Here is a 24,076-nt window from a genome sequence, read left to right as displayed (position 1 = left end):
TTATTCAAATGAAGGACATCGTCTTTATTATTATTAATTTCATCTTGATTCACAATGTTTCAGAGTATAAAACCTATTCTTTTGTTGTTCCTTGTGTTTCACTTTCAATTATTCCACATATCATTCCCCTTTCCCTGTCCATATTTTGAACAGATAATTTCCCAGAAGGATGAACACTGTTGGGTGGGAGAACTTAATGGACTTCGAGGTGAGTGACGGAGTTGTTCTTGTCCCTGATCTTTGGGATGCATTGAAAGATAACTTTCAAACCAACTCAAATCGTCCAAGTTATGTTGGCGAATGCTGAAGATGCTGAGGACATTGGCTTTAGGGGATGAAGTGAAAATTTACTTTCATCTTTTACATTTGCCTCTGATTTGCCTCTTTATTAAGCATTTTCCTCTGATACCGCTGTATGTATAGACTGGCATTGGACACTTTTTCATCACATCCTTATTTTTCTTCTTTTCCTTCCCAACACATTATTGCCATGCCCATGTGGCTTTTGTGGTGCACTATGAAGGCTGGTTCCCAGCTAAGTTTGTGGAAGTTCTGGATGAACGAAGCAAGCAGGTGGGTATCCAACACATGTCGCTTTAGCTTTTCTTATATTCTGTTATTACTCTCACCGAAGGAGAGTGTATTGCGTTTGGGTCCATTTGTTTGTCTGTCTGTTTGTTTGTCTGCACAGAATTTTCGTATTTTTCTCCGCAACCGCTTTTCGAATTGACACACAACTTTCACCATCGGTGCGACCATTCTTGTAGAACGTTTTAATGACAATCGTGATGTCATACGTCACGTGCTGTGGCAACCATGTTGGAAAAACAGAAAAAAAAACTTTGGACCTCTGTATCTCTATCTCTGAAACCGCACCAAGGAAAAAATTGAAATTTGGTACTTTGCAATTACTCCTGATGGGGAATGAGTCTGATTTTTTTATGACGTCATAGTTGCCTTCGTTATGACGTCATAATTGCATATTTGATCAGCATGAAAATTTTGAGGGTCATCTTGGGATAAAATGGAACACAGAAAAAAATTGATGACATCATCGGTCACGCGATTGGACAGCCACATTGTTTTTAAAAACATCTTCAAAAATCTTCTCTGAAGTGGCTGAACATACCGAGGTGAAACTTTACACGTATGACCGCCTATCCATGAGGAACAAAATGTTCACACAAATGACATCATAGGTCATGTAGTTTGGCAGTCACATTGGATTTACCCTAAAACCGATTAAAAAAAAAAAAAAAAAAATCTCCAGAACGGCTTGACAAATCAAGGCGAAACCACAAAAATGTTCCCCAAGTGATGTGTGTACAAGTTTGTTCAGGAATAGTTGATCTGTCACATGATTTGGCAGCCATATTGGATTGAAAAAATTAAATAATGTTTTCTCTGAAACCGCTTAATCAATTGACGTGAAAGTTTACATTTATGATCTAGTAGTGATGGGAAATACATGTTTTAAATTTCAACTTGATTGGACACATGGTGTGGCAGCCAGAATTATTTAATTTTTTGATATGGGTTCTTTTTAAAAAAAAAAATTATGAATGAGTGCCTGGATGGGTTTGAGGGTCGAGGAGTAGCAGCTGAAATACAAATCCTATCAAGGTTCCTCCTGATGACTTCATCTTTGCTTTTTGCTTGTTTGGGTTCCTTCTGATTACTCCGATGCAGGATTGTACCGATTTGGTTTTCCATTTGATTCAAATTGAATTTCTTTTAATCCCATTCTAAATTCAATTGAATAATGAATAATTAAAAAACAAAACGTAATGGGTCAGGTGTCTGATTAAAGCAGGGTTGCATCAAAGCGGAATGTCTTGGTACCCAGTCATCACTGTCAGAGATTATAAAGTGGCAGTTCTAATTATGTCTCTGATTAAGGAACACACCAGTACACAAACACCACCCAGAAGCGGTCCTGGTGAGGGTCTGCAACCTATGATTGCTCTTTTTCTTGTTTAATCATGGAAAGGGTTATACATGTTTCATGGAGGATATGAGTAAATAAAATCTGATTAAACTTTTTGCTCTCTGAGCCTGAGACAACCAGTCAAAATATGAGGCAATTTGGACCACCCCAACACCTCTTTTTGCATAATGGCCAAGGTTGACTAAGATCCATTCAGGTCATCACCAAATAGTAGTGCAGTACATCTATTATCAAATGAATCAAAGTGCAGTAGAGACATTCAACTTCTGATATGGCATGGCCAAAAGGTATAATGAACAACTAGTCTTACTCATGAAGGCTAGTGTTTATCGAAATCAGCAGACAGGTAGAACGTTTGATGAAATCAACAGGATGTGACGTTTTGGACAGCAAGAAGCTGACATTTTGGGCATTAACCCTTCATCAGAGCAAAAGAGAGGATACCCTCTCCTCGTGTGCTCTAATGAAAGGTTAAGGCCTGAAACACCAGGTTCTCCTTGCTTCCCATGGCAGTCAGTATACCTCAATCATGTCCTGTTGATTTCATCCATTATTCTGGCTGAATTGTAGGCACCTTTTAAATATAGTCTAGCTGAGATTGGGAAGGAATTGACATGATGCCACATGTACAACCACTGTAATTGTGACATCGCTTGTAAGCATCACTTACGATGTAACTTTGACGTATTCATGCAGTTGGATAACTTTTTTGGGGGGGGAGGGGGGTGGGGGGAGGTTAGTGGCAGGATTTGCACTCTGACCACCAGAAAACAATTCATTCCACAAAACACACAAATAATGCAAAGAAAACCGAAAACCCACTCCGTGGGAGTACTTCCTGTGCTGCTGCCCTTTGCAGGGCAGTTCACCAGATTACGGAATTGGGGCAAAGCCTTCGGGACCCCCGTTCCTTGATAGGAAAAGCATGGGGTAAACATCCAGGGTCAGATTGCGGTGGTGGAGTGGTGCTGAGGTGTCGTCCACCAGACGGCCATCTTTTCGGGCGGGTGCCTGGAATGTCTCATCCCGAAGAGATGATCACCTGTAATCATCTGAGCTGAAGCTCGGATAATTCTTGATTGGGTTCACCACCATCTGCTTGAGCACCAGTGCCCAGAGCAGTCAAGCTTTACACCAAAGAGGTCAACAATTGACCGTATCCTTGCTCTTCGGGTCCTCACCGAACACAGATGAGAGTTACGGCAGGGGCTGCTTGCAGCCAATGTTGATCTCTGCAAAGTGTTCGATTCAGTGAATCAGGATGCCCTCTGGAGGATTTTCGGTCTTTGTGGGGTGCCACCAAAACTGATCAATCTTATGTCTGACGAATACTCTGGTACTGAGAGTCCTGTGAGATGTGATGATACCATCTCTGACTTATTTCCAGTTGTTACTGGAGTTTGTCAGAGGTATGTACTGGCCCCAACACTTTTCAGTGCTTGTGTGGACTGGATTCTGGGGAGGATGTTTGAGAGATCAAGCTGCGGTGCATCATTTGGGAATGTCAAGATCTCTGACTTTGATTTCGCAGACGATGCAGTCATCTTTGCAGAGACTTTGGATGTCCTTTTTGGAGCCCTCGAGGTGCTGAATGAGGAGTCGGAACCGCTGGGATTACGGGTTTCCTGGGTCAAAAACTAAGATCCAGGCTTTCAATGACATCTCGGATGCTGCTTTCTTGTCTGTACCTGTTTGTGGTGAGGATGTTGAGGTCATGGAGATATTCACTTACCTTGGCAGTGATATTCATGTCTCTGCTGGCTGTGAGTCAGAGGTCAATAGACATCTGGGCAGTGCCTGTGGAGTCATGGATTCACCGGGTCATGGGGTGTGGCACTGCCGGTACCTGTGTAGGACAAAATTCCGAGTCTTCAGGTCCTTGGTGCTTCCAGTCTTGCTCTACGGATGTGAGACTTGGACTCTGACCAGGGATCTGAGATGGAGACTTCATTCCTTTGGTACCGTGTCTCTTCGGAGAATCCTTGGCTCTCATTGGTCGGACTTTGTGTCCAACGAGCGGTTGCTGAGAGAGACTCAAATGAGATTTGTTTCCTGCATAGTCTCTGAGCATCAGCTGCGGCTGGATGGACATGTGGCTCGTTTTCCTGACGCTGATCCTGCTTACCAGATTCTCTCAGCGAGGGAGTCTCATGAGTGGAGGACGCCAATGAGCTGACCACGTGCCTCGTGGTTGCAGCAGGTTGATCAGCATCTCAAGGAGATGGGGATGGGCCAGGCATCTGCCTGGGGGGTGGCCAGACGGAGGCCCCTGGAGTACCGGCGGAAAGTGGACACAGTGAAACGCTGCTCTGGTGCATGCTCCCATTCCTGATCCCTGATTTGTAAGCACCTTTTAAATCAGGGGTTCCCAACTTGTGGTACACGTACCACAGGTGGTACATTTGGAATTTCCCGGTGGTACGCTGCAGCGTGCTTTTGTTTTTTTTAACGCAGTTTTTATTTTACTTCTCTCTCATGCAGCTTGTGCACAATAATTAAATTTATATCGAAAGCGGCTGTACACTCACTGTTTGTTATCGGCCATTGTGCACAAGTGTTATTATTCGTTTTGTCTCGACACGCCACACTGTCATCATTGCTTATTGCCTGGCTTATTGTTACCGTTATCGTTCACCATCATCATGTCAATGCAAAAATATTCGGAGAGTTATCTCAAGTTCGGCTTCACTTCCATACAAAAAGGTGAATTAGAAGCTCCACAGTGTGTGATTTGTGGAAAAGTTCTTGACAATCAATCTATGAAGCCAAGTCTATTGAAGCGCCATTTTGATTCTGTTCATCCTGAACACAGCGACAAGGACCATGATTTTTTTTCGTCGGAAGGAAAATGCCATGAAAAGAGCACGCTTCGACGGCAGCGGCAGTTTTCAACAGCAGTCCATGGCAGCCGTAAAGGCATCCTACTCAGTTGCACTGCGAATCGCAGAACAGAGAAAACCTCACACCGTCCGTGAAAGCCTCATCCTTCCCGCCACAAAGGATATCGTACGTCTCATGCTGGGAGAACAAAGCGCCAAGGAGCTCAATTCTCTTTCGTTGTCAAACAACACAGTTCAGAGGCGCATTAAAGAAATGTCAACCAAGATTCGTGACCAGGTGGTAGCAGAAATCAAGGCATCTCCATGCGGATTTTCTATGCAATTGGATGAGTCAACTGATGTGACAAATTGTGCCCAACTGTTAGCGTTCGTCCGGTACGCGCATAAAGCCAAGTTCAAGGATGAAATACTATTTTTCCACCCGCTTGAAACCACAACGAACGCAAAGGACATTTTCGAAGAGGTGTCTTCCGTCTTTGATCAAGTTGGGCTGTCATGGGTTGATCTGAAAGGCTGTACTACAGATGGTGCTCCAGCTATGTTGGGGTGCAGATCAGGTTCCCAAACGCTCGTGAAGGCAGTTGCTCCTGAATTGCGCGGCCTACACTGTACGATCCACCGCCACGCACTCGCAGCCAAGGCGCTCCCTAAGCCATTGACTGACGTTCTCTCAACCATGATCAAAATTGTGAACCATGTGAAATCCCAGGCTCTCAATTCGCGACTTTTCAAGAAACTTTGCGAGGATTTCGTCTCCGACCATAAAGTTCTCTTATTCCACACTGAGGTGAGATGGTTATCCCGTGGAAATATGGCGGAGCGCGTGTTTGAACTGCGAGCTGAGCTTCGTGAATTCTTCGAAAACGATGGAAAACCAAAGACTGTCTATTTCGTCGCTGCTTTGAACGACCCCGACTGGGCATTGCACCTGGCTTATTTGGGAGACATTTTCTCTCAGTTAAACGCCCTGAACAAGTCTCTTCAGGGGACTGGCGCGACTATCATTGATGTCATAGACAAGGTCAAGGGATTTCAGGAAAAACTCCGTCTGTGGAAGACGAATGTCGAAGCGAGAGTGGTGGTCATGTTTTCTTGCACGGCCGATATTCTTCAGAAGCATGAAAAGAATCCCCCAAGGGAGTTCATACAACTGGTAAAAGATCACCTCGCTTATTTGGATGAGGAATGAAATTCCTATTTTCCGGATCTCAAGGAACTGGATCTGAAAATGATTCGCAACCCATTTCGCATGAATGAATTGGATTTGCCACCTGGAACAGGACTGCAGGAAAGCTTGATTGATCTCCAGAACGACTCCACAGCCCGAGATCAGTTTGACGAGATGAATCTTGCGGACTTCTGGTGTGGAATGTTGGGGTCTTACCCTAAGCTAGCTGCCCTGGCTGTTCATTCGCTCATAGTATTCCCATCTACATGGCTGTGTGAAGCTGGGTTCTCATCAGTCGTTATTCTAAAAACAAAACAAAGATCCCTACTGGATGTGGAACATGATGTTCGGTGCACTTTATCCAAAACAAAGCCTGACATCGACCTGCTTGTGAGCAAGAAGCAGGCTCAACCATCCCATTGACTGGACATTTTACACAATCAAATAGGTACTTACTGTATCATTCTTTTGTTCAGATCAGATTGCTCAATGTCATAGTTGTGATTGTTAGTATTGTTTAACTCCCCATTGTCGTATCTGTATCACAAATAAACACTATTTTAGGTGAATTTTGGTACAGTGGTACTCGGTGGGACCACGAACATGTGAAATGGTACCCCAGTAAAAAAAGGTTGAGAACCCCTGTTTTAAATATTTCAGTGGAAAATATGGATTCCCACCTCACCAAATGGAAATACAATGTGAGCTCATTTTATAATATTTTCAGATAGGGGTTACATTTTTGACCCTTTCACGGCATACAACTTGACAGGAAAGGTCAATCCACCATACGTCCTAAATTGGAGACTTGCAGTCTGGTGTGGAATCCGTGATTCTAGAACGACACATTTAATCAAGGTGCAACATTAGTGCAAAAAAAAAAGACATAATAAACTCTTGTAACAAATCCTTGTTAGTCTTGGTTTGGACACTTTATTTTCTCTGAGACAATGGCTGATCTCAGAGAGACCTGTAAGTATATACATTGTCTTTATGACACCTGTGGATCAGATATTTCAACGAACTTCAATTCAGCTTTAAGCCCATTCTCTTAAGATTGACAAATATCACCAAACACAGATCTGCACTCAGTTCTTCACTAATCCGGCGATTGATGCATGGAACAAACTTCTCAAAACAATACTGACTGCACCTTCATTGTAATATTTTGAGGATCAAATCGAGCTGCTCTCACCTGATGGCATATAGAATAGATGTGGAGACCAGAAAGGATTGGCATGTGATCACTCTATAGACAATAAACTTATCGGTAAACCATTGTTGTTCATCTGTTTTAAGCTGCCTTGACTAGTTTTTTTTTTGTTGTTGCTTGGGGGCGGGGGGGGGGGGTGGTGGTGGTGATGGAAAGAAATGAATGTGGATAAGCTTATTGGCCAAATTAAGAATACATTACAGTGCTTTTTCCATTCTGGTCTGTTAGCAGGCTGACGTCACATCTATTCCACCTGCCTGCACTCATGACGTTTATGTGGAAGCATGGCACATATGAGATTGATTATGTACTTCATAACATCGTAGTAACTTGGTCCAGGCCAGAAGGTCAAGGGGCACAGGACTCCCTCGATTAAAAGTCTGAACATCTGCACATCTTAAGTTAATGTCACCAGCAATACCTCGTAGAAGCCAAGATCAGCTTGGTGTTGAATTGCTTGGTGAAAAAAAAATCACTTTTTTAGTCAGGACATTCATTAATCAAGACACCATGTTGTGATATTGGCAGTACTCCACAGCCGGAGACGACTCTGTGACGGAGACTGTCACCGATTTAGTCCGTGGATCATTGTGCCCCGCGCTTAAGGGCATTTTCGAGCATGGATTGAAGAGGCCCTCCCTCCTCGGTGGTACATGTCACCCTTGGCTCTTCATTGAGGAGGTATTTATGTTGTCTTTTCCTTGTACTCCTTTATCCCTTCCCTTCTGCTTTCTCAAAATTGTCTTCTGCCTTGCAACCTACTTTCAACTTGCTTAACTTGCAGTACACCATTTGTATCATAGCTGTACAATGCATTATTATGGTTGATGTACACTTCCTGCATGATATTTCTTTGTTCAGGAATAAATAATTGTATGTTGAAGGGTCGAGGGAATTTATTGGTTAAATCTCAGCATACTGCTGACAGGACAGTTTGTAATAGAGAGGGTTTCAGGCATATTGGACACATTTTAATGCATGCTTCCTTCCAATAACCTATTTATTCTCGGTCTTCGAGACTTTAACCACACTACATCGGAATCAGAGCTCCCAAAGTATAAACAGCAAGTGAAGTGTTCGACCAGAGAGGGTAAAACGCTGGATCTGTGCTATAGTACGTTCAGTAATGCATATTATGCTGTTTTCCATGCCCCGCTCGGCTCTTCTGATCACTGCATGATTTACCTGATTCTGTCTTACCGGCAGAAGCTTAAAACTGCGAAACCGCAGAATATCATCGTAAAACGATGGGACCAGGATTCCTTTCAACAATTACAAGCTTGCTTTGTTTGTACCGATTGGGCCTCTTTTGCTGGTGCCTGTGTTCACTTGCATGAGTACACTGATGTAGTCATGTTATCTGTTCATTTTTGCAAAGACCTCTGCATCTCAACCAAGAAGATCAAACCATGGTTTTCCAGGTGGTCTTAGGGCAAGGCTGAAATTAAAGGAAGCAGCACACAAGAGCAGCGTTCGAGTTATGTACAAAAAAGCTAAATATAATGTGCAGAGGGAGGTTCGCAGGGCAAAATCAGAGTATAGACAGAAGCTGGAGAACCAGTTCTTAACTAATAAAGCTCGAGCTGTTTGGCAAAGTCTTAGGAATATTTCTCTTTATAAGGAGAAGAATCGTGTCACAAATGTTGAAGACCCCAAGTTTTCCAACAAGTTGAATGAGTTCTTCAATCGCTTTGATCGCCAGAATACTGCGCCCGTTACAGTTTCTTTCCCGGTTGTTGATTCACCGCTTCCTCAGCCTTTTACTGTGGAGGAAGTTGAAGTGAGGCATCTTTTCATGAAACAGAATATCAGAGAAGCAGCTGGTCCTGAAGGTGTTTGTACTGCAACTCTGAAGCATTGTTCACGACAGCTCTCCTCTGTTTTTGCGTGTATTTTCAACAGTTGTTTGCAACAGTCTATCATGCCTCTGTTGTAAATCTTCTATTATTATCCCTGTTTTTGAGAAATCGAAAATGACAAACAATGCTCAACGATTATAGACCCATGACTCTCACCTCAGTGGTGATGAAGGTGTTTGAGCATTTGGTTCCCAAGCACTTTAAGTCTATCACCACCTGTCGGCTTCATCTTTTTAAGTTTACCTATCGGGAAAATTGTTTGGTTGATGATGCTGTTGCCTTAGTTCTTAATTTTGTTCTTCAGCATCTTAAATTTTCAAACCGTTATTCTTGTATTCTTTTTTATTGATTATAGTTCTGCTTTTAATACCATTGTCCCTCAGATTTTTTTTGTTGTTGTAAGATCCAGTCCCTTGGCCTTCCTCCCTAAATTTGCTGCTGGATTTTGGATTTTCTCCTTAACCAATCACAAACAGTAAAATTTAACAATGAGTTGGCCAAGACTATTGTCTTGAACACTGGTGCCCCACAAGGGTGCATGCTGTCACCTCTTCTCTGTTCCCTTTTCACCAATGAGTGGGTGTCTCATCATGAGTCTGTGCAGTTCGTGAAGTTTGTCGATGACATGACCATCGAGGGTATTATCGTGAATTATGATGAGCCAGAATACCTTCAGAAAGTTAGTGGGTTTGTGTCATGGTGAAAACACAACAACCTTGAGCTGAATACTGCAAAGACTAAAGAGATGGATTTTGACTTTCGTAAGACGAAAAGTTCAGTTGACCCTCTTACCATCAATGGTGAAGTTATTGAAATTGTTGACTGATTTAAGCTTCCAAGTACCACCATTACCAGTACTTTAAAGTGGGACCACAACACATATTATTAGGAAAGCTCAGCAACACCTCTACTTCTTTCAGCAGCTAAATAAGTTTGGCCTTCGCAGAGAGATTCTCATCCAGTTTTATCAGGCCATTATAGAAAGCGTTTCGACGTGTGTGTGTGTGTGTGTGTGTATGGTAGCTGCACCCAGCAACAGAAGCTTCGGCTCTAGAGGGTTGTGCGCACTGCTGGTAGGATAGTTGGATGTGTGTTGCCTTCTTTGGCTTCAATTTGCACAGAGCACACTGTGAATAGATTGCAGAGAGTGTTTCTGATGCCTCACATCCAGATAATGTCCTGTTTCAGCTTATTCCATCTGGAAGGCGATACATGTCACTAAGGTGTTGGACAAATCGCTTTCAGAATAGATGTTTCCTCTCAGGCAGTTATTGCCCTGTTCAACTCCATTAGCACATAAACAGCGGTCTTCTTTTTCTGCTGACATTTTTTTTTGTTTTTGTGATGTGGTGCTACTGTTTGGATTGTTGGGTTTGTTGCTGAATGCTCGGATAGGGAGAGGGGTCGGCGTGCTATTCATTTGCAGTTTCATTATTTTCTATGACTAAGGTATTTAACGGTTTATTTATGCTCCTCCTGTTCATCATGTGTGTGGTTACTCAACCGGTCAGAAGTTTTAGAACACCCCCATTTTTTCCAGTTTTTACTGAAATTTAAGCAGTTTAATGTTTCAATGTACTGTGAAATTAAAGCATAGAACAAATAAACAGTTGCCGATAAAAAAGAAATCATGGAATCGTTTTGTTGAACAAAATTTAATTTAATTTTTGACTCGTCAAAGTAGCCACCTTTTGTAGATATAACAGCCGACCATACTCGTGGCATTCTTTCTACAATGGAAATCAAATATTGTTCGGAAAGTTCTTCCCAACACTGTTGCAGAAGTTCCCACAAATGTGTTGCACTTGTTTGTAGGTTGCTTTGCTTTTTCACCCTTCTGTCCAGTTCATCTCAAACCAGCTCGATGGGGTTTAAGTCTGGAGACTGTGCTGGCTATTCCATGATTTGAAGCCTACCGTCTTGTTCTTTTCTTCTAAGGTAGTTCTGACATAGCCTGGAGGTATGTTTTGGGTCATTATCTTGCTGTAGGATGAACCCCTGACCAACGAGGTGTAGACCAGAGGGTAATGCATGGCACTGCAAAATGCTGTGGTCGTCCTTTTGGTTCAGGGTGCCAGTCACTCTGCGCAAGTCGCCGACTCTGGAACCAGCAAAAGAACCCCAGATCATCATGCTTCCTCCTCCATGTTTGACAGTTGGTGTCACACACTGAGGAACCATCCTTTCGCCTACTCGACGGCGTACAAAATCCCTGCGTGATGAACCGGAGATTTCAAATTTTGATTCATCGGTCCATAAGACCTTCTTCCAGTTTTCAGTAGTCCACTGGCGGTGCTTCATGGCCCAGGCAAGCCTCTTTTTCTTATTTTGCCATCTTAGCAATGGCTTTCTTACTGCCACTCAACCTTTCAAACATGCAGCGCGAAGTCTTCTCCTCACAGTTGAAACTGAGACTTCCTTACTTCGACCAGTGTTAAGCTGTGCTTGAAGCTGCTGTCCTGTGAGTCGCCTATCACGCAAGCTGTTGACTCAGAAACTTGTCTTCAAATTGTGTTGTGGCTTTGGGTCTGCCAGACCTCTTCCTGTCAGAGTTTGCTCCAGTTTCCAAGTGCCTTTTGATGGTGTAGGAAACTGTACTCACTGACACTTTGGCTTCTTTTCAATTTATCTTCAGGAAAGACTGACACTTTCAAGGGTTATAATGGTCTGTCTGTCTTCCTTTGTTAATTGTCTTTTTCTTGCCATTGTGATAGCAATATATTACTCCCTGCAGTGCAATATTGTCCAAATAATGCTTCAGAGGGTGCAGCAACACAGTCTGTTCCAACACCGCTTTTATACAGACAGAGGGTTTGTAACTAATCAACAAAAGTTGGGACACCTGAAGGAATTGTTTGCATCAACTTTCAAGGCTTAATTTACTTCCATTGCTGCAGAACAGCTGCAGTTGCTAACCCATTACTTGTTCCCTGATAAGGGCCTTTTTTAACAACTCTGAAATTTACATTATTTTTCAGTTTTTGGTAACCTAAATTTTCTTTTTTAATCCTCTGGCAGTTTACCGCTTAGCTTTGTACCATTTCAGGTTATTCACTGGACTTGAACTGCTTAAATTTCAGTAAAAACTGGAAAAATGGGGGCGTTCTAAAACTTTGACCGGTAGAATATGTTATGTGAGAGGAGGCTTGACTTTTTGGTAAGGTGGGGGGGGGGAGAGGATACATTCCTTGTGCTTAAATTACACTCGGTAAAATTAAGTTCTTCTTATTGACAGGCCCCAATTTGATGTTGTCTTCTACAGGCTGCAGGCAAAGAAGTGGAAAAAGAATTCGATTCTGTCTACTCTCGTCTGATTCTTTGCAAAACATACAGGTAACCGTTGACCCCCACGGTGCATGATAGCATGCTTGTCAATGAAGGCACAATGACACCATAATAATTGGGTGAATTGTATAAAAGGTTGAAAACCTATCATGGACTGGAAGGTGTGTACGTGCACGCATGGACATTGATTGCTATCGAGAAGTGCAAGCACATGGCACAAAGTTAACACAGCATGGGGTTGAAAAATTATGTTGTGTAATCCTTTCAGAATGTTCCATTTGGTGGCTTTCTTATGGAATGAAGATCATTGGTTGAGAATGGTCATGTGCTACCCCTACCCTTCCTCTCCTTTTTGGCACAAGTTTTAACAATGAAAGAGTTTGTTTTGTTGTGGTTTTCAACATGTCACACCGCAAAAAAAATCCAAGAAATATCCAGACTTATGGAGGAATGGCATTAATTTTTTTGAATTTTGGGGTGTTTTGAATACTAAGATCTGCTGAAGTTTGACAACCTGTCCTATAAAGTACGTCTGGTGTTGGCTTAACGGTCAGGGTGGCTGGATTAAGATTTTAGGGCCTTGAGTTCAAGCCCCTGTCAGGCCGTTTAATTAATACCAGGTGGGATGATTCAGCCTGCCATCCTTCCAAGATAACAGGTGGCAATGCATCAGCAACACAGCCGTACCCCCAGGAAATGATGCAGCCAAGTAGCCACAGGCTGCAGACGAATATATAATTCCTATAAAGTTATACATTATTCATTTTACTGTTAAATAATGATTTGGCAATTGTGTAACTGTGGAAAGATGGATTTTATCAACCAGAAGCCAAAAAGCATGCGTTAACCACCACATGGAGGTCAACATCCTCTTTATTGGCTTTACGTTGATAAGATCCATTTTATGACTTGTCCACAGTTGCATACGCCAGCCTTCATGAAGACCAGCATTCCACTGCATATGCAGAATGAACGATTTTTGCAAAGAATGAACCGGTGTACAAGATACACAACACAAAGTATTGTAACGGGCGACGCGAGACCGTCAGAGATGAAGTCCCAAGGGTTCTGCACACGTAGCGACTCTGCAGTGCAATGTGGTTATGATTAATTTGGTCTTACAGGGGCATTTGGGTTATGCTGGAGAGTGACTTTGCAGCTCAAAATCCACAGTGAATACACTTTACAAAGTTTCATAAATTATGATGAAGGGGACACAGCAAGAGCATCAATAAACATAGACAACAGGGAAACTGGCCGGCACACTTTACTGGACAGAAACAGTTTCCATGCCTAAACTTTAAACTAAACTTGTAGTATGCAGACTTGTTTGACACAGGACAGAGAGAAGAATAGACAGGACGGATGAGGTGGAGGTTTTAGTGGATTTCCATTTTGTGAGATGTCAGGAGGCCCAATTTGGTCATGTGGGTCAGGCTTTGCACTCGTGCAGGATGCTCCCACTACGCTCTCTCCTCCTCGGGAAGCTCAAGGCACAGACTCCCTCCTCTTGGCTCTCCTCTGCATCGGTGTGCGCTGACTTGCTCTCCTCACTTACTCTTCCCGACTCTCTCCGTCTGTGTGGGGCTGACTGACAAAGCCATCACCTCACTGATGTGAGGCTCCTCTCCCCCCCCCACCCCGCCAGCCTTGTGAGGGTTACATGCATACTCTTACAGCAACAAAGTCGCTCATGTGTTGCTGCCATGTTATCAGAGCCGTGTGGTGGGGTTGCATGCCTTGAATGGCCATCTAAACATGGGACGTGTGGGGGATCGCACATGTGGACACGCCATGTTTACACGAAACATATGGGGGAGGTGAGAAATGGCAATGGGGAACTATTTAGTGTTAAATACAAAGGGAAAAGAGACACACTCGGGGACTATGGCGACAAGAAGCTTCCTATACATCTGATTCTGGTTGTTGCTAACTGGCATTACAAAACACTTGTGTTGACATTCAGTAAGAGATAACTAATAAATAATTACCCCCCCCCCCCCTGAGTCATTTTTGAAACAGAACCAACCTGAGCATTGATAATGGTGATATTAAAATGTTGGTTGTTCAAGTCATTCTGGGTCACAGTACATGTGAAAGCAAGACTGAGGAAATGCGAAAGTAAGATGCTGTTGTGGGAAGAAAACCAGTTTGATTCCAATTTTCTATCGTAGAGCACACTAATTATGTATTCATTTGCATTCCTACTAAAATACGCAATTTGGTGTCTCTGTCTGTCTGACCAAGATGCATTCAGTCATTACTTATCCAATCTCAACCAAATTTGACTGGGGGGGGGGTCTAAGGGTCACACGATGGAGGTTGAAGCGACTTCATTTGCCTCCCTACCCAAGGGAGTTTTCTGCCTTGGGCAAAATCCGTGTTGAGGTGTATATCCATATTATGACCGAATCGTGGTATTTCCCCAAGGCTACTTCAAACAACAAAAGTAATGACACCAACGATAATAGCATAATATTAATGTTATTACAAAACCATATTAATACAAATAATAGCCCATCTCCCGAAGGGGTTTTTCCTCCTTCGACAAACGCTGTGTTTTCCTGTATAAATAGCTTATCATGGCATTTCATGGGGCGCACCTACCAGAGTAAAAAAAAAGTATAAACCACAACCACGTATGATTATCTTTGTAAAGTGTAAACAGTCACTCCTGCTGTTTAACACTATATTGAAATGGAGGAAACCTGACATTCTTGAGGCATTATATGAGCCGAGATCTACTGTAATCTATATACCCCAGAGAGGATAATAACATGACCCTTCTGCCGCTCTCATTGGGAGTGGGTAGACTAGCAATGTAAAATGCACCTTCTACACCCCCCCCCCCCACCAAAGGCTTGATGAAGATGGAAAAGTACTAACACCAGAAGAACTACTGTACAGGGTAAGCTGAGTCAAATTCCTCTCCCTTTTTTCCACTTCAGTGTTTGACTTTCTAAGCAGCAATGTTAAGTAAACGAAAACTTGACCTTTGAACAATAGACGACAGAGGAAATTACGGAAAGGGTGGGTGCAGGAAGCTAAGAAAGGTTAATACAGAAGTATTTTGCTGTTGCACTTTTACCTCTTCCCTTACACCCAATAGTTTGAATCGAAAAACTTTAACCTTTTTTTTTTTCTTCCGCACACGGACTTTTTTTTCTTTCTTTTATTCTAAAAACCCAAACATAAATGAATCGGTGGTTCATAAAATTAATGTAGCAATTGAGCGACTACTAACAAAATGGAATTTGTGTTTCCTTTTCTCATGTTCCAATTCCAATCTCCCTTAAATAGTTTGTGTGTACTATAGCTTGGATACACTGCATTTAAATTGGTTAGTTTGATTGTTTTATTTGTACACGTCTCGGCTCATGGAAGAGCTACAGTAGGTAGCAGAGGGTAGAAGGAAACACACACTAAGTGGGTCAAATGCAGCACAACGATGACAATGAACAAACAGGATGAGAGAAGAAGGAAGGGAAACCTGTCATCCTGAAAGTAGATGGAGAGGTATAAAGGAGCATTAATGAAGATAGATAAGATCAAAAGTAGGGATGGAGGATGACTTGAGGTGGTGGGGTATTGCTAACTTGAAGCCTTGGCAGGGGAGGGTGGGATTGAATAGACTGAGGAAGGAAGTTCAACAAGCAGACAAGAGGAGCAAAGGAGTGGAGGTGAGCATTGAACCTGCATTTCGAGAGTTTCACAAGGAGGGGGTTGCTTTAGGAATGGGCGTGTTCTGGAGGAGCTGAGGATTCTGTTTGTTTGTGGACGGATCCAGATGAAATGACAAGGACGAACTGATTAGATGTTGGTGAAGATCCGGATCTGACGACTAGAATTTTTAACGTGATTCTTCACCATTGAGGGATGGGGCCAAAAACAATAAAAAGCATGACATCTCAAAAAGTTTTGGACGGATTCAAATGAAACTTGGTGGACAGGTTGGGTGTGTTGCAAGGATGAATTGGTTCGATTTTGGTGAAGATCTGAATCTGGATCTGAAAACGACAATTATTTAATTTTTAAAGTGATTCTTCACCATTGAGATTGGGCCAAAAACGATATCGTTCTGTAGAGCATGATATTTCAAAAATGTATTGGACCCGATATGTTGTCGTGGATCAGTCATTATGTGGCGGAGGTATGCGCTCGACCGAGTGCCCTTCGAGTTTTTACTTTGGATTACATGTATGATTAATTATTTTCTTTCCATGACCACACAGGCAGTCCAGTCTGTAAACCAGTCACATGATGCTGCACACACACAGATGGATGTGAAATTCAGGTCCCTCATCTGTATTGGTCTCAAGTAAGTTATTTTCCCTTTCTTTCAATGTACATTCACTACATTTTCCCATTGATTAAAGGGTCCATTTAAATATCACGTGCAGGGCAGCATTGACAACCCCCACACTCCCCTGTTCGTGGCCCTTCACAACCTTCCTTCATTCCCTTTTCGTCTCCTTTTCATACCATACTTTTCCTTCTTTTGATAAACTAGTGGACCCATTGGACCATTAGACCAAATTTTCATCGGTCTTCACAGCCTTGTAGCATACCTGCCTGCGGTACTGCATCAGCATTAGCTTACCTTTCAGCAAGCCCAGATGTGCTTGGGCCAGGGTGGGGCTTATACATTCATTGTTATTATTGCCATATGATACAACTATTATTATTTTTGTTCATATTATAAGTATTGATAAATGCATGCTTTGTTACAATGTTGTCATTCTTTGTTATTTATTTTGTAACTAGAATGCGATGCTGTGGAAGGACCTATGAAGCTGCTCTGTACACCTTAACATGGCATATGTTTAAAACATGGGAATTCTTCTGGGTTCTTTGTAGTTAGTCAGCCGAATCAACACAGGAGATCCTGATGATAATTTTGGTGAGCTTGACCACATATCGCTATACACTCCCAGAGGGAAGGGTGCAAGAAGGGGGGTGAGAGTGAGAGAAAGAGAGAGAGGAAATGTGAGAGGGAAGAGGATGGGAGCAAGGGGATAGGGGTGTGAGAGGGAGGGGTGGAGAGAGAGAGGAAGGAGGGGGGGAGCGATGCCTCACCACACATCGCTATACACTCAGAGAGAGAGAGAGAGAGAGAGAGAGAGAGAGAGAGAGAGAGAGAGAGAGAGAATAGTAGCGAGAGGGAGGGGCAGAGTGAGAGGGATGGGTGGGGTGAGGGAGAGGGAGAGGGAGTGGAGAGAGAGAGGAAGGGGAGGGGGAGCGATGCCTCACCACACATCGCTATACACTCTGAGAGGGAAGGGTACGAGAAGGGGGTGGGAGGGAGGGAGAGAGAGAGAGAGAGAGCGAGAGGGAGGGGCAGAGTGAGAGGGATGGGTGGGGTGAGGGAGAGGGAGTGGAGAGAGAGAGGAAGGGGAGGGGGGCGATGCTTCACCACACATCGCTATAGACTCTGGGAATGAGGGGGGTTGGAGTGGGAGAAAGAAGGGAAGAGAGAGAGTGAGGGGGGTAGCTATGAAGGAGGACAGTGAGGAAGGGTGTGGCTGAGAGTGACGCGTCACCACATGTCACCACACACTCTGAGAGGGAGGGGTGCGAGGAATGGGTGGGAACAAGAGAAAGACAGAGGATGGGAGCGACGAAGTAGTGGGGGGATGGGAGAAAGATGTCTCAAAAATCGAGTGGAATTTTTTTTTTCAGTAAATGAATTAAAATATTATATGTTTTTAATTTTCTCTTGAACTCGGAGTTCACTTGTTCCATTGCTCTACTCATTCTAATCCTCCCGTTGTGTTGATCTTTCTTTTGGTTTGATCTTTAATCATGGGAGACGGGATTTTACAATCACTTATTTGTATGTGTCTGTTCAGGCCTTTTTAAACCACTTGAGCTTTTATTATCAAATTTTCAACAAAGCTTCATTATGAGAATATGGAGAAAACAAATGAAGAATTTGGTCAAAAGGTCAAAGGTACCCTTAAGCATTCAGAAGAAGAAGAAGTCTAAATACAAAGCGGATGGGCTTTGTATTTTCAGATGCTTTCTAGTTGAATTTATTTTGCCTTCCTCACTCCAGAGATTTCCCCATGGCAAATCCAACCTGGCCGTGAGAACCTTTGCGGTGATCGAGCTTATTAATTATTTTTGTTGCACTCGATGAAGTTGCACTTTCCACACATTCCTTAATCTTTTCTTCACTCAATATAATTGTCCAAACATTAGAAAAAGTTAAGTTGAATGCTTTTGCAATTTCACGTTTTCTTGTGTAAATATGGAGAGGGAAGGATCACAGCCCTGCTTGCTTTCAGTAAATATGCAGAGTTATAAGAATCATTAATTTCTTTAATTTTTCAGATTTCACTCCAGATTTCGACACTTGATTCGTCCACGAGCTCCGATGCTCAAATCCAAAGACAGATTTTGATTATATACTTCAATTTGTTTGTGAGAGTACATCATGGTTCCAAGGCAAATGCGTTTTTAAACAACTAAATTCACCACCGCCATGTCACTAACAACAAAAACACCTCACCACCACGTGAATCAAAACGGCTCCTGCTGTGCAATTCAAAACACCCCACAACATGTTACTATAGACAAAGGCTTGTTTTAACTGAGGATAAGTACATGAGGATTTAGGATTTATTTGGAGGACGGGTTCGGTGTGTGATAAGGACGAACTGATTAGATTTTGGTGAAGATCTGGATCCGAATCCGACTATGAGAATTTTTTAAGTGATTCTTCACCATTGAGAGATCGGGCCAAAAATGAAATATAGCACGATATCTCAAAAAGTTGTTGACGGATTCGGATGAAACTTGGGGGACACGTTGGGTGTGTGACAACGAAGAATTGATTCAATTTTGGTGAAGATCCAAATCCGGATCCGACAATTTATGAAGTGATTCTTTACCATTGAGAGATTGTGCTTTACTAATATACAGCACGATATCTCAAAAAGTTGTGGACGGATTCGGATGAAACTTGGGGGACACGTTGGGTGTGTGACAACGAAGAATTGATTCAATTTTGGTGAAGATCCAAATCCGGATCCGACAATTTATGAAGTGATTCTTTACCATTGAGAGATTGTGCTTTACTAATATACAGCACGATATCTCAAAAAGTTGTGGACGGATTCGGATGAAAGTTGGTGGACAGGTGAGGCATGTGATCACAACAAATTGATTCGATTTTGGTGAAGATCCGAATCTGGATCTGGACATGAGGATAATTAATATTTAAAGTGATTCTTCACCATTGAGAGATCAGGCCAAAAATGAAATATCACATATTTCAAAAATGTATTAGGCCCGATATGTTCTTGTGGATCAGGCATTACGTGGTGGAGGTATGCGCTCTACCGAGTGCCCTTATGCCTGGTGTTGGTTTAATGGTTATGGTGGTGGGATTGGGATCCGAGGGTCCTGAGTTCAAACCCCGCTCAACTGTTGAATTAATACCAAGTGGGGTTAACTCGACCTGTCATCCTTCCGAGGTCGGCAAAATGAGTGCCAGCATGCTGGTATGCTGTGTCGGAGTGGCGACCCGTCCAGGATTGTGCCCCATAGTCAAGGAGACTGCTTAAGCAGCACCAATGCTCTGCACAGAGTATGGTCCCAATGGATGGATGGATGGAGTGCCCTTCGAGTTCCCAATATTTTGCTTTTTCTCATGTGAACCAAGGTTTGGCTTGGTTCTTTTACTTCAGGCAGGAAAGCACAATTTCATATTTAAACTGGAAAGGCAGTCGGTTTAGCTCATACCTCTGAAACCTCGATGATAAACGGTGCCCCAGCTGATGATCCGGACAGTTGGGAAATCAGTTGATTGCTTATAAGTTAAGGTTATAACTTCAAATAAAATCGATTTTGTAAATACTTACCAGTACATAATATATCCGTGTATGTCTTGCTTTGTCTGGCTTTCTTCTTGGGACGATGGTGCAGTAATTGGTCTTTATTTTGATTTATTCTCCCAATTTTTTTCTATTACTCTATATGGTGAGCAGCGAACAGGTTCTCCACCTGTGGCTGGAGGCACTCTGCTCAAGCTTACAAGCCGTGGAGAAGTGGTACCAACCGTGGTCATTTCTCCGTAGTCCTGGCTGGGTGCAGATAAAGTGTGAATTAAGGTAGGTCGATGGGAGGCTGTTGTCCACAATTTCTCACTGGATGGTTCAAATTAACAATGGAAATATGCATCTTACATTTTCTTTCAAATAGCGTGGAAATGCAATCTCTCTCGCACATCTCGTTGCAGGGTTCTTTCAAAGTTCTCTTTTCACCTTTCCTCGGATTGGGAGCTTCCCACAAAGAAGGAGGTATGTGCTTTTCAGATGTCATGCCAGTGTAGATCCAATGTTAAACAGTTAAGAGCCATGAAGTTTTTACGTTTTGGTTTTTTTATTGAGAGAAGAAGAAGAAGAAAAAAAACAACCTTACTTTTCCTTTTTTCAAACCCGGATCAACCAAAGTTCACAAACAACCTGAAGCAGTGTGTCGTTTAAATATTAGTGAAACATCACCTTTGCAGTTGGGCCTTTTAACGGGCTTGGTGACGTAATCGGGTAAGAATATTGTTAGATATCATTTTCGAACAACTCATGATAACCTACATCCTTTGGAGACATAAATGCAGATTCTAATTTGCATGCAAGGTGCGCATTGATTGATGTTCATTGATCTTCCAATAACCAACCACTATTGCTGTGTAACCAGAGGCCACTTATTACCCCAGTGACAACAATCGTTGTGTGTGTGTGTCAGTTGTTCAAAAAGCAAAACATTCTCTCTGCAAATTCCCCTATGTCAGTCAGTCTCTCTCTCAGTCTCAGTCTCTCTCTGTCTCAGTCTGTCTCACTCTCTATGCGTCTCTCTCTCAGTCTCTGTCGCTCCGTCTCTCCCTCTCAGTCACTCCGTCTCTCCCTCTCAGTCTCTCCATCTCTCCCTCTCAGTCGCTCAGAGAGAGAGAGAGAGTCTGAGACTGAGACTGAGACTGAGACTCTCTCTTTCCATTTCTCTCTGTCTCTGTCTCAGTGTCTCTCTCTCTCCGTCCCCGTCTCTCCCTCTCAGTCCCCGTCTCTCCCTCTCAGTCCCCGTCTCTCCCTCTCAGTCCCCGTCTCTCCCTCTCAGTCCCCGTCTCTCCCTCTCAGTCCCCGTCTCTCCCTCTCAGTCCCCGTCTCTCCCTCTCAGTCCCCGTCTCTCCCTCTCAGTCCCCGTCTCTCCCTCTCAGTCCCCGTCTCTCCCTCTCAGTCCCCGTCTCTCCCTCTCAGTCCCCGTCTCTCCCTCTCAGTCCCCGTCTCTCCCTCTCAGTCCCGTCTCTCCCTCTCAGTCCCCGTCTCTCCCTCTCAGTCCCCGTCTCTCCCTCTCAGTCCCCGTCTCTCCCTCTCAGTCCCCGTCTCTCCCTCTCAGTCCCCGTCTCTCCCTCTCAGTCCCCGTCTCTCCCTCTCAGTCCCCGTCTCTCCCTCTCAGTCCCCGTCTCTCCCTCTCAGGCCCCGTCTCTCCCTCTCTGTCTCTCCCAGTCTCTCTCTCTCAGTCTCTCCCTCTCCGTCTCTCAGCCTCTCAGTCTCTCCGTCTCTCCCTCTCCGTTGCTCAGTCTCTCCCTCTCCCTCTCCCAGTCTCTCCCTCTCCCTCTCCCTCTACCTCTACCTCTCCGTCGCTCCGTCTCAGTCTCTCCCTTGCTCAGTCTCTCCCTCTCTCAGTCTCTCAGTCTCTCCCTCTCCCCGTCTCTCCCTCTCCCCGTCTCTCCCTCTCCCCGTCTCTCCCTCTCCCCGTCTCTCCCTCTCCGTCGCTCAGTCAGTCTCTCCCTATCTCAGTCTCTCTCCCTCTCCATCTCTCAGTTTGTCTGTCTGTCTCTCTCTGAGACTGAGAGAGACGGAGAGACGGAGAGACGGAGAGACGGAGAGACGGAGAGACGGAGAGACGGAGAGACGGAGAGACGGAGAGACGGAGAGACGGAGAGACGGACAGACGGACAGACGGAGAGACGGACAGACGGACAGACGGACAGACGGAGAGACGGAGAGACGGAGAGACGGAGAGACGGAGAGACGGAGAGACGGACAGACGGACAGACAGAGAGACAGAGAGACAGAGAGACAGAGAGACAGAGAGACAGACAGAGACAGACAGAGAGACTCTCTCTTTCCATCTCTCTCAGTCTCCGTCTCTCCCTCTCAGTCTCTCCATCTCAGTCTCTCAATCGCTCCGTCGCTCAGTCTCTCCGTCGCTCAGTCTCTCCCTCTCATTCTCTCCATCTCTCCGTCTCAGTCGCTCAGTCTCCGTCTCTCAGTCTCTCAGTCGCTCCGTCTCTCTGTCTCTGTCTCTGTCTCTCCCTCTCCGTCTCTCAGTCTCTGCGTCTCTCCCTCTCCATCTCTGTCTCTCCCTCTCCGTCTCTCAGTCGCTCCGTCTCTCCCTCGCTCAGTCTCTCCCTCTCTCAGTCTCTGTCTCTCCCTCTCTCAGTCTCTGTCTCTCCCTCTCTCAGTCTCTGTCTCTCCCTCTCTCAGTCTCTCTGTCTCTGTCTCTCCCTCTCTCCCTCTCTCCCTCTCCATCTCTCAGTCTCCGTCTCTCAGTCTCCGTCTCTCCCTCTCCGTCTCCCAGTCTGTCCCTCTCTCCCTCTCCGTCTCTCCGTCTCAGTCAGTCCGTCTCAGTCTCTCAGTCTCTCCCTCTCTCCCTCTCAGTCGCTCTGTCTCTCAGTCGCTGTCTCAGTCTCTCCCTCTCTCAGTCTCCGTCTCTCCCTCTCCGTCTCTCAGTCTCTCACTCTCTCCCTCTCTCAGTCTCCCAGTGTCCCTCTCTCCCTCTCTCTCTCCGTCGCTCAGTCTCTCAGTCTCTCTCTCTCTCTCTGTCTCTCAGTCTCTCCCTCTCTCTCCCTCTCTCCCTCTCTCCCTCTCTCAGTCTCTGTCTCTGTCTCTCCCTCTACGTCTCTCCCTCTCTGTCTCTCCCAGTCTCTCCGTCTCTCCCTCTCTCCCTCTCCGTCTCTCCCTCTCCGTCTCTCCCTCTCTCCCTCTCCGTCTCTCCCTCTCCGTCTCTCCCTCTCTCCCTCTCCGTCTCTCCCTCTCCGTCTCTCCCTCTCTCCCTCTCCGTCTCTCCCTCTCTCCCTCTCCGTCTCTCCCTCTCCGTCTCTCCCTCTCTCCCTCTCCGTCTCTCCGTCTCTCCCTCTCCGTCTCTCAGTCTCTCCGTCGCTCTGTCTCAGTCTCTCCCTCGCGCTGTCTCAGTCTCTCCCTCGCTCTGTCTCAGTCTCAGTCTCTCCCTCTGTCTCAGTCTCTCCCTCGCTCTGTCTCAGTCTCTCCCTCGCTCTGTCTCAGTCTCTCCCTCGCTCTGTCTCAGTCTCTCCCTCGCTCTGTCTCAGTCTCTCCCTCGCTCTGTCTCAGTCTCTCCCTCGCTCTGTCTCAGTCTCTCCCTCGCTCTGTCTCAGTCTCTCCCTCGCTCTGTCTCAGTCTCTCCCTCGCTCTGTCTCAGTCTCTCCCTCGCTCTGTCTCAGTCTCTCCCTCGCTCTGTCTCAGTCTCTCCCTCGCTCTGTCTCAGTCTCTCCCTCGCTCTGTCTCAGTCTCTCCCTCGCTCTGTCTCAGTCTCTCCCTCGCTCTGTCTCAGTCTCTCCCTCGCTCTGTCTCAGTCTCTCCCTCGCTCTGTCTCAGTCTCTCCTCGCTCTGTCTCAGTCTCTCCCTCGCTCTGTCTCAGTCTCTCCCTCGCTCTGTCTCAGTCTCTCCCTCGCTCCGTCTCAGTCTCTCCCTCGCTCCGTCTCAGTCTCTCCCTCGCTCCGTCTCAGTCTCTCCCTCGCTCCGT

General features: G+C 44.8%; 1 protein-coding gene across 5 annotated transcripts in view; it reads left to right on the top strand.

Moving 5' to 3' along the window:
* Nucleotides 1-24,076, top strand: part of SGSM3 (small G protein signaling modulator 3) — a 136,035-nt gene that overhangs the window by 69,914 nt on the left and 42,045 nt on the right. For all 5 annotated transcript variants that reach the window (XM_085887072.1, XM_085887064.1, XM_085887081.1 and 2 more), the window contains 8 exons: nt 154-208; nt 524-573; nt 7,698-7,850; nt 12,291-12,361; nt 15,173-15,221; nt 16,546-16,631; nt 20,305-20,427; nt 20,556-20,616. In XM_085887072.1, the coding sequence (XP_085743198.1) occupies nt 154-208; nt 524-573; nt 7,698-7,850; nt 12,291-12,361; nt 15,173-15,221; nt 16,546-16,631; nt 20,305-20,427; nt 20,556-20,616 (648 nt within the window). The remainder of the gene's footprint in view (nt 1-153; nt 209-523; nt 574-7,697; nt 7,851-12,290; nt 12,362-15,172; nt 15,222-16,545; nt 16,632-20,304; nt 20,428-20,555; nt 20,617-24,076) is intronic.

The sequence above is a fragment of the Eptatretus burgeri genome, chromosome 1, assembly GCF_056783735.1.
Source record: "Eptatretus burgeri isolate ZD-2024b chromosome 1, Ebu_testis_v1, whole genome shotgun sequence".
Classification (NCBI taxonomy): Eukaryota; Metazoa; Chordata; class Myxini; order Myxiniformes; family Myxinidae; genus Eptatretus; species Eptatretus burgeri.
This window is presented reverse-complemented; position numbering and strand designations above follow the sequence as displayed.